The sequence below is a fragment of the Capsella rubella genome, unplaced genomic scaffold, assembly GCF_000375325.1.
Source record: "Capsella rubella cultivar Monte Gargano unplaced genomic scaffold, Caprub1_0 scaffold_7, whole genome shotgun sequence".
Taxonomy (NCBI): domain Eukaryota; kingdom Viridiplantae; phylum Streptophyta; class Magnoliopsida; order Brassicales; family Brassicaceae; genus Capsella; species Capsella rubella.
In genome coordinates, this window is record NW_006238917.1 from 7,949,399 (window position 1) to 7,958,212 (window position 8,814).

An 8,814-nucleotide genomic window follows, 5' to 3' on the forward strand; every position below is an offset into this window, starting at 1 on the left:
ATTATTCTCAGTTACTTCTGAATTGTGTTTTTGACCAATAACTCTATTTTTCTATACACTAAAATCAAATAAAGTTGCCTAAAGTATAATTTCAACAAAGTTGGTGGCTATGAAAGAACATTTCTGAAGAAGATGTGTATGTGTTGGCCATCATAAAGTAAAATTTTGTTTATGTTTTCAACACTCAATCACCATTTTCAGTGATTATTTACTTGTACGTCTTTCATTTATATTTTTCAGTAAACAATTTAATACTTTAAATGACAAAATAAGTACAATGCGAATATCATTTTCTTATTAAACGATGACTAATTATGGAGAAAAGCAAACTTTATGACGAATAAAATCTTGGGATAATGAGATGGGTTGTTAACAAAGTCTAAAACGAATGATAATTTAGCTCCCAAAAAAAGAGACTATTGGTAAATTTTGCAGAAAATTGTGGAATAGAACTTAAATTGTTTTTTTTTTTGCTCAGGAAACTCATTTAGAACCGTGTTACTGAAATGATTGAACAGCTAAACATCAATTACGACTAATAATTATTTATAAATTAGGCCCGTAAGGAACAAAAATTCGAACACTTTGATCTTTCTCCTTTTTTGAATGTTTAATCACCGGTCTACGAACATGCTTTGATCTTTCTCCTTTTTCATGTCTTTTTCGCGTTTTCTTATGAATAAAGCAAAATCCATAAAGTGTTTCTGTTTAATAAAATTGGAACTCGAGTCGGTACATTGAAAGAAAAATAAAGCTAAATTTAATAACAGAGACTATAATGCAATGCCTTTTTAATAAGACACACACATACACACGCTTATATCATCAACCTTCATCTTCGTCATAATCATTCCCAACAAATCTATCTCTCTCTTTCTCTTTCTTTTTCTCTCAAGAAGTAGACAAAAGTCAAGAAAGAAACAAGATGAGACTCCATGGCTTTGTTAGCAGCTCGTTGCTACTGTTTCTCATCACAATTACAATGGTGTTTGAAGAGACATTGTCTTTTAGAAGAGACATGACCAAGCTTTTGAAGTTTCAAGAGAAGATCCAAGAAAGACTCTCAGTCGTCACTCCCACTCTCTCACCATTGTCTTCTCCTTCTTCTTCTTCTTCACACTCTCCCAAAATGGTAACTCGGACTATTCTGTTTCGGTGTAGTACATACACGCACGTGTCGTGTGTTATGTGGTTTTGTGAGCGTGTGAGTTTGGTTTTGTGCTTGTGCAGGTGGGGAAGGTTATATACCCTATTGGTTACGGAGCTGATCCGACAGGTGGACGAGATAGTAGTGACGCAATTCTAGAAGCTTTAACCGATGCTTTTCAGTTACAAACTGGACTTGAGATGCTTCCACGTGTCGCTGATCTTGGTGGTCTTGTTATTGATCTCCAAGGTGGCAATTACATGATCGGAAAACCTCTCAGCTTCCCTTCCTCCGGCGGTGGAAATCTTGTGGTTAGTCCCCAAGATTAATTTTGGAGTTTTTGCTTTAAAAGTTTTGTTGAGCCTTTACACAATTTTTGGGTGTAATTCAGGTAAAAGGTGGGACTTTCCGGGCATCGGAGGTGTTTCCCGGTAACAGGCATTTGGTTGAACTCGTGGCATCAAACTACAAGAAACCAATGAAAATGTCGTCTTTCTCCGATCAGAAAAACCAGAACTCCGGGATATTATATGAAGATGTGACTTTCCAAGACGTTCTCTTCGACTCAAGCTTCCGAGGAGGGGGTATTTTGGTGATCGACTCGGCTCGTATTCGTATAGCCAACTGCTACTTCCTCCATTTCACAACACAGGGGATTAAAGTCCAAGGGGGTCACGAGACATACATTTCAAACTCTTTCGTGGGGCAACATTCAACGGTGGGAGGAGACACAGGAGAAAGAGGATTTACCGGTACAGGAATTGACATCTCGAGTAACGATAATGCCATTACGGATGTAGTGATATTCTCGGCTGGGATAGGTATCTCTTTGAACGGTGAAGCGAATATGGTTACGGGCGTGCACTGCTACAATAAAGCTACATGGTTTGGTGGAATCGGCATCCTTGTGAAATCGCATTTAACGAGGATAGACAACTGTTACCTTGATTACACAGGTATTGTCATTGAAGATCCTGTCCACGTTCATGTCACTAATGCCTTGTTCTTAGGAGATGCGAACATCGTCTTGAGATCAGTACACGGGAGGATTTCCGGGGTAAACATTGTCAATAACATGTTTAGCGGTACTGCGAAAAACAACTTCCCTATTGTCAAGCTGGAAGGGGAGTTTCATGATATTGATCAAGTTGTGATTGATCACAACAACGCTGAAGGGATGACGCTGAAATCTACAACCGGAAAGGCCAAGGTTTCCGCGAATGGGACAAGATGGGTCGCCGACTTTTCCCCTGTTTTGCTATTCCCAAACCGAATAAACCACTACCAGCATTCGTTTTTCTCTCAATCCGGGCAGATCCCTGCAAATGCAGTGACCAATGTTTCCAACAATGTGGTAATTGTAGAAACTGATAGAGCTGTAACTGGAACCGTGTCAGTTATTGTATACCAGTAAAACAACATTCTTCATATTGAACACTGACTCATTGTAAATGAGAGAGCTTGATTCAACTTATTGTTCTTTCAATAATCATACATCTATATAATACGAGCTGGTTTATGTAAGTTCAGTTTACAGTTTGGTGAACTAGATGCTAACAACTAATACCAGCAATCAGCGACCTCATCATTAGCAGGTTCGTCTGGCTCTTGAGTCTTCTCAGGGGGACCAGAAGTCCTCGGCAATCCTTGGAAATCACGTTTCCCGGGTTTCGCAATGTCTATATAAATCATCCTGCCATTGTACATCTGCAACAAAAAATGGAAACATTCTGGTTGATTTCGAAACATAAAAACTGTAGACTAGTTTAATCCATTTAAGCTTGTGATGAAGAAGCTTTTATTACCCGACGGTCCATGGTCTCTATGGCTAGAAAAGCATCATCCTGAGACTTGAATTGAATAAAGGCATAACCTTTTGATCTCTTCATGGACTCATCTTTGACAAGCTTAACTATTTTGAAAGATTAAAGAGTGAACAATATCAATGCCAATAAAACTGAACCTTATAGCAGTAAAAACAGAGCAAATGAAAACACACCTTCAGCTATCTCTCCAAAAGCTGAAAACTCCCTTTGCAGAAAATCTTCACTTGTAGAAAACGGTAAATCTACAAATTTCAAAGCCAAAAACCATCATAAACATAGAGAAACCACAGTATTGAAGTTACAAGCAAGTTCAATACCACTAATGATTGTTAAGTTAACACTTAACACAGCACAAGAGCTATCAAATGTTACAGTCACAGTACTGACTAAAATCCTTCACAAATCCGTTCTCAGTAAAACCAGAATCAAAACTTTTTCCTCGAGCAATAACATAAACCAAATGCTAATCTCAGCTAGAAGAATTCAAATCTAAAACAAAGCAAAGTCCAAATCTTACTTCTGACCATGATTTTGCTCGCCAGAGGGTAATTAAAAAGCGAAGCTTTAATCTTCGGGAACCTACGGTTCCTGTAGTTTGGTAGAGAAGATGATGATGCCACATAGGAAGGGAAAGACAACGTCGCCGACCACATAATTCTCAGTCGCCGGAGAAATAGAGAGAGAAGAAGTATAAAACACAATCGTGTTTTCCAAACCGTTGTTTAACGCTAACGAACGACAGCGTTTTAATGGATGTATCTGATAACATTTAGAACTTTGTGCGAAGATTGGAAACGATTCGAAAAAGAAAGGACTTAAGAGGTAATTTACTATTTATTAACCTATTTGTAAAACCCACACAAAAACCCTAATTTCATTTCCTCTAAAAGCTTCCAGAAATTTTGAGACTCTTCATCATTTCTCTCCCGATGGCAATGTTATCTCACCGTCTCCGACGAGCTTTACTCACGGCGACTTCTTATGTTAACCGATCAATTTCTGTGTCCCCGACTTCTATTGCACCAGCTTCCGATTTCCCTGCTGTGTCTTCAGTGCTACAGAGATCTGTTTTGGGGAGATCGACTGAAGTAGCTATTCGAGCTCCGGTGAGACTGTATTCGACGAGGCAGCTCAAGCTTTACAAAGAAGGTGATGAGATAACGGAAGACACTGTGTTGTTCGAAGGGTGTGATTATAATCACTGGCTTATCACTATGGATTTTCCCAAGGATGATCCTAAGTCTCCTGAGGAAATGGTCTCTACCTATGAACAAACTTGCGCCCAAGGACTTGGAATCAGGTCAGTATATGCATAGATTAAGTGAAGCTTGTTACGTAGATTGGTTGCTTGGAGTTTAATTTTCCAAAGATCAAGTTTTTAATTTCAGTGTGTTGTTACTTATTTCGTCTGAAATGTGGTTTCTTTTAGTTCTTTACCATTGGGTCGGTTAGAAAACAAGACAGTATATGTGTCTCGCCATTGTTATGTAGCTTTGCTTCAGTTTTTGTGCGTCTTCTTTTATAAATTATATTAGTTTAGGCGATTTTACTGTTTTTTTTTGGTGCTTATGGTTGATTCAGTGTGGAAGAGGCCAAGCAAAGGATGTATGCTTGTAGCACAACTACTTACCAAGGTTTTCAGGCAATCATGACTGAACAAGAATCAGAAAAGTTCAAGGGTATTTAGTTCGAATAATATGTTATTTTCCTGTGAATTTTAACTTCTTCAGTAGGATTTTGAATCCTTTTTTATTTGTATGTAAACAGATCTACCCGGAGTGGTCTTCATATTGCCAGATTCCTACATTGATCCCGTGAACAAAGAGTATGGAGGTGAGCTCTTGGGGTTTTACAAAGTCTTCTCATTTTTGATTATATAGTTTTGGAATTTTACAAAAAAAAGATTATGTTTCATGTTTTCAGGAGACAAATATGAGAACGGAGTGATCACACACAGGCCACCACCAATTCAGAATACAAGAGCAAGATCACGTCCTAGGTTTGACCGTACAGGAGGAGGAGGTCCTCAGAACTACCAAAGAAACACACAGTATGGTCAGCAACCGCCAATGCAAGGTGGTGGAGGGAACTATGGTTCTCAACAGAGCTATGGCACTCCAGGACTAGGTCAGGGAACTCAAGCGCCTCCACCATTTCAAGGAGGTTACAACCAAGGCCCAGGATCTCCACCACCTCCATATCAGGCAGGTTATAATCAAGGCCAGGGGTCTCCAGTGCCTCCATACCAAGGGCCACAAGGCAGTTATGGTCAAGGCGGATCTGGGAACTATAACCAAGGGCCACAAGGAGGTTACAACCAAGGAGGACCTAGGAATTACAGCCCACAGGGAGCTGGAAACTTTGGTCCTGCACCGGGAGCTGGAAATACCGGTTATGGGCAGCCTGGTCAGGGATATCCTGGACCTGGACAAGAGCAGAATCAAACAATTCCACAGGTAGCTCAGAGGAATCCAGACTGGAACAACAGTAATCCAGCAGGCCAATCCGGCCCTGATCAAGTAAGTGTTTGACCATAAATGAATCTTGCATCTTTCAAGTACTCCATTTTCCACATATTTGTTACTGAGATGGTCTGGCGTTTCAGTTTCCACAGGGAAGAAGATACTAGACAGAGATATGATGCATGATGCAGTGACTGAGCTGAAATAAGGAGAGAAGTGTCATAGGCCTTTATGAAGTTTTATAGTAAATAGTATCTAATCATCTTTCTTTTTTGTAAGACAATAGTTTTGTCTCTTTTCTCCAATGTTGAGCTTCATGAACGTTGTTGGTTGCATCTGTTATTTAGAAACACTCTTGCAAAACGTTCTTTCAGAATCTAATCTGCTTTGATTTATGCGAGATTTACGTGAGATTGATGCGAGGTTTTTGCTATCATATTCCACTTTAAGGTCTGACCAAAGATAAAACGCAAACTCTAAGCAATTGAATAGAGAAATGACGAATTTTGTAAACACTTTGGAGCTCTTTACAAGGAGATTACTGTTTCTAAGGCTACGAGACAATACTTTCTTGTTTCTTCTTGACTGGTGGTAGCTTTGGTAGTAGCCATGTAGGAGACTCGTTTAGCCACAGTGCTTCACCTGTCTCCTTGTGTTTGAAATCAGGAGCTTTTGCATTTCTCTACACTCGAAACGAAAACGATATTGGGTTGGGACTATAGTTAGGTTCTTCAAAAGATTGATTAAGAAAAAGAAAGAGCAACTGATATTGATATACTACCTTGTCAATTCTATTGTCCCACCATTTATCTGGGTTTTGAACTAAGTCCTTCCATGATTCTTCACCTACACCATCTCAGACCAGATTTCGGTTTATTGAAATACACATGAGCCCAACATTCTTTGTGTAGTTTCATACAAACATGGAAAAGTTGGAAACTTTACCTTTAAGTTGTTTCACTATTCTGGCTTTAGGGACAAGAACATCAAACTCAAGTCCTTCAAGTTTGGGTAAAACCCAGTTAGGAGCTTTATTGAGCCACAGTGAGAGACTACTGTCCTTGCTCTTGAAATCAGGATGCCTTGGTTTTACCTATGCAGGAACAGCAACCGAGTAAGTCAGAACTAGTGGAGTAAAGAGATTTAGCATAAATAAGGACGAATTATTAAGCACAATGGGGATTTACCAAGCCATTGACTTTATTTTCCCGGTGATCCCACCATTCTTTAGGATTCTCAATGAGGCGATTCCAAGAATCTGAAGCTTCATCCATGACTACGTCCTTCTTAGCTCTAGCTAACGAGTCAAAATTTTAACAAAACATTAGCACAGAGAGTTGAGAACAACTGTATGCCAAGAGAGAGTCCACAAGAGAATGCTTTTTCTACTAAACCCATTACAAAAGGAAAATACTAGCTGCCTAAGAACTTTGCTCAGACCTAACACATTCACATATCATAGGTTTAGAAAATAGAATTCTGGACCTTGACAATTCTAAACAGTCTATTCGAAACGTTAGATGAGACATACCAGGATGCTTCTTGATGACACTTTCTTCCTTTTCAGATGATGAAATAACAATAGACGGAGAAGTAGGCTTTAGAAAGTTGAGATTCTGGACCAACACCTGTCGTAAGTAACCACCTTTAAGTTACAAAGATTCCATGGATTGAACTACTCATACAATTCAACGGGAAAACAATAACACAAGACAGTCGAATCAACATAGTACTGTTTTCATAAGTTATAAAGCTTCTCGTGCCCTTTCAAACACTAAATGAAATCTAATCAAACACTAATTAAGGCTCACACCTGAACATTGGCTTGTGCATAAGTCATATTTGGAGGAGGGGAATCTATAAAAAGCTTCCCAGAAACATGAATTTGATCGTCTTTATTTATATAACGAGCTGCCGTTTTAGCTAAATCGCCTTCAAAAATTATCGGAATCCTGATGAAAAAAATCCAAAACCTATTTCATATCAATCATGAACAAAATACGGAATATCAAAATCTCATCTTTGAGTATATCTGATTGGAGAAGAGTACCAGAAAGCAGCGGAATCAGAACCAGACCTCTGGGAAATAACAGTACCAGCCCAGAATTTGCCATCAGAAGAAGCTTCGAATTGAACTGGTTGATTAACAAACCCAATCAGATTAACCCAATTCGCCACTTCATTCTCGAAAGCTATCTCATTTGGCCGACCCAACTCATTCTCCGTCGTCGCCGTGACCGTCGCAATCTCCGGCGTTTTCACAGGTGTCACAACCTCCGGAGTTTTCGCCGGTGCTTTGGCTCTTTGTCTCTTCCCGCCACTTCCGGTTTTCCCACCGACGGTCGCCGCAGTGCAGAAGCGGATTTGCGGCGGAGAGGTTATCCGTTTTCCGGTAGGGATTTCCGAAGCTCTGGGATGGAAAAATGGCGAACATTCAATTCTCGTCAATGATTTGGAGATCAAATTCATCTTTTCATAAGAACGATGACAACAACAACAAAAAAAATCCCTAATTTGCAAAGGAACAAGAGAAGCCCTAATTTTTTTCTTGAAAGGGTTTAAGGAAACAAAAAAAAAAAATTCAGACAGTGATTGGTGAGTACTGTCGTTTTTCGTTGGCGCGGAAGAACTGTAAACTTGATTATTCAGTTCACGGATTTAATTTGGGCCTTATATGGGCCTCAGTATTAGGATATCTCATGTTTTTGCGTTTAGATATCGCTTTGAAGGTTTGTTTTTCTTTTCTTTCCATATATATTCTCTACATGATCCAAGGGAATGTTCTCATTCTTGGTGTAAATGGGTTATGAAGGCTAGGGATAAAGTCACAAATCACGAAGATGTAGCTATGGACTTTCCACATTTCCCTTATTGCAATTGTTATCTCTTGATATCAAACAAAACATGTTAATGTCACACTATTTTGCCCGTGCCCGTTTGAAGAGTTATACTTAGACACTGTTCACATGGATTTTATTTTTGTGTAAATATAATCTTAGCTTAAGATCAAGAGATTGTTTAGTCTTGGCTGGAAAACTACATATAGAGAACCCCTTGCTTCCGATCAAGAACCGAAGCTATATATGGTGGTAGCTAAGCACGAAACATCCTACAACTTATCAAGTGTGCACATGATGATGTCTGAGGCATGCAAAATGAGACATTGTCGAAATTCAATAACAACTAGTTGTTTAGTTAATTAGCGTGATGGAACTTAGTTAATACTAAAGGGCAAATATACAAATTAGGAATGAATTTGAGCATGGAGAAAGTTTGTTTGATTCAAATGACTAAAAGGTTTTGTTTGTAATAGCCTAATAGGTGCTTTGTGAATAGTTGTGATATTATAGAAAAGACAAATTTCACTGATGAACAAGAT

At 39.0% G+C, this 8,814-nt stretch overlaps 4 protein-coding genes across 6 annotated transcripts; 2 read left to right on the forward strand and 2 right to left on the reverse strand.

Moving 5' to 3' along the window:
* Nucleotides 1-696: 696 nt before the first annotated feature.
* Nucleotides 697-2,619, forward strand: LOC17878570 (polygalacturonase QRT3). Its single transcript, XM_006285500.2, has 3 exons — nt 697-1,132; nt 1,231-1,458; nt 1,539-2,619. The coding sequence occupies exons 1-3, from the start codon at nt 926-928 to the stop codon at nt 2,559-2,561; spliced, it is 1,458 nt and encodes a 485-aa protein (XP_006285562.1). The 5' UTR covers nt 697-925; the 3' UTR covers nt 2,562-2,619.
* Nucleotides 2,593-3,693, reverse strand: LOC17880663 (organelle RRM domain-containing protein 1, chloroplastic). The gene is made up of 4 exons (XM_006284625.2): nt 3,491-3,693; nt 3,147-3,215; nt 2,953-3,059; nt 2,593-2,854 (listed from the first exon to the last, which is right to left on the reverse strand). Exons 1-4 carry the CDS (start codon nt 3,624-3,626, stop codon nt 2,708-2,710), a joined length of 459 nt encoding a protein of 152 aa, XP_006284687.1. The 5' UTR covers nt 3,627-3,693; the 3' UTR covers nt 2,593-2,707.
* Nucleotides 3,694-3,857: 164 nt separating this feature from the next.
* On the forward strand, nt 3,858-5,828 carry LOC17878345 (multiple organellar RNA editing factor 1, mitochondrial). Its single transcript, XM_006283851.2, has 5 exons — nt 3,858-4,273; nt 4,555-4,652; nt 4,741-4,806; nt 4,897-5,492; nt 5,579-5,828. The coding sequence occupies exons 1-5, from the start codon at nt 3,903-3,905 to the stop codon at nt 5,600-5,602; spliced, it is 1,155 nt and encodes a 384-aa protein (XP_006283913.1). The 5' UTR covers nt 3,858-3,902; the 3' UTR covers nt 5,603-5,828.
* Nucleotides 5,829-5,900: 72 nt separating this feature from the next.
* On the reverse strand, nt 5,901-8,027 carry LOC17880185 (protein OSB2, chloroplastic). 3 transcript variants are annotated; one of them, XM_023778681.1, is made up of 7 exons: nt 7,513-8,027; nt 7,249-7,387; nt 6,967-7,063; nt 6,623-6,732; nt 6,381-6,528; nt 6,217-6,281; nt 5,901-6,117 (listed from the first exon to the last, which is right to left on the reverse strand). In XM_023778681.1, exons 1-7 carry the CDS (start codon nt 7,902-7,904, stop codon nt 5,989-5,991), a joined length of 1,080 nt encoding a protein of 359 aa, XP_023634449.1. In that variant the 5' UTR covers nt 7,905-8,027; the 3' UTR covers nt 5,901-5,988. The 3 variants fall into 3 exon arrangements, with proteins under 3 accessions (XP_023634449.1, XP_023634448.1, XP_006282647.2); XM_023778680.1 differs by having other exon boundaries at nt 7,249-7,408; XM_006282585.2 differs by having other exon boundaries at nt 7,486-8,025.
* Between the last annotated feature and the right edge of the window lie 787 nt (nt 8,028-8,814).

Coding starts and splice junctions, on each gene's coding strand:
- LOC17878570 (XM_006285500.2), top strand. CDS start 926: ATGAGACTCCATGGCTTTGTTAGCAGCTCGTTGCTACTGTTTCTCATC. Junction 1,133..1,230: donor CTTCACACTCTCCCAAAATG/GTAACTCGGACT, acceptor GTGCTTGTGCAG/GTGGGGAAGGTTATATACCC. Junction 1,459..1,538: donor CCGGCGGTGGAAATCTTGTG/GTTAGTCCCCAA, acceptor GGTGTAATTCAG/GTAAAAGGTGGGACTTTCCG.
- LOC17880663 (XM_006284625.2), bottom strand. CDS start 3,626: ATGTGGTCGGCGACGTTGTCTTTCCCTTCCTATGTGGCATCATCATCT. Junction 3,060..3,146: donor TTTTGGAGAGATAGCTGAAG/GTGTGTTTTCAT, acceptor CTTTCAAAATAG/TTAAGCTTGTCAAAGATGAG. Junction 2,855..2,952: donor TAGAGACCATGGACCGTCGG/GTAATAAAAGCT, acceptor TTTTTGTTGCAG/ATGTACAATGGCAGGATGAT.
- LOC17880185 (XM_006282585.2), bottom strand. CDS start 7,904: ATGAATTTGATCTCCAAATCATTGACGAGAATTGAATGTTCGCCATTT. Junction 6,529..6,622: donor AAAATAAAGTCAATGGCTTG/GTAAATCCCCAT, acceptor GTTCCTGCATAG/GTAAAACCAAGGCATCCTGA. Junction 6,282..6,380: donor AATAGTGAAACAACTTAAAG/GTAAAGTTTCCA, acceptor GAGATGGTGTAG/GTGAAGAATCATGGAAGGAC.
- LOC17878345 (XM_006283851.2), top strand. CDS start 3,903: ATGGCAATGTTATCTCACCGTCTCCGACGAGCTTTACTCACGGCGACT. Junction 4,807..4,896: donor CGTGAACAAAGAGTATGGAG/GTGAGCTCTTGG, acceptor TCATGTTTTCAG/GAGACAAATATGAGAACGGA. Junction 5,493..5,578: donor GCCAATCCGGCCCTGATCAA/GTAAGTGTTTGA, acceptor CTGGCGTTTCAG/TTTCCACAGGGAAGAAGATA.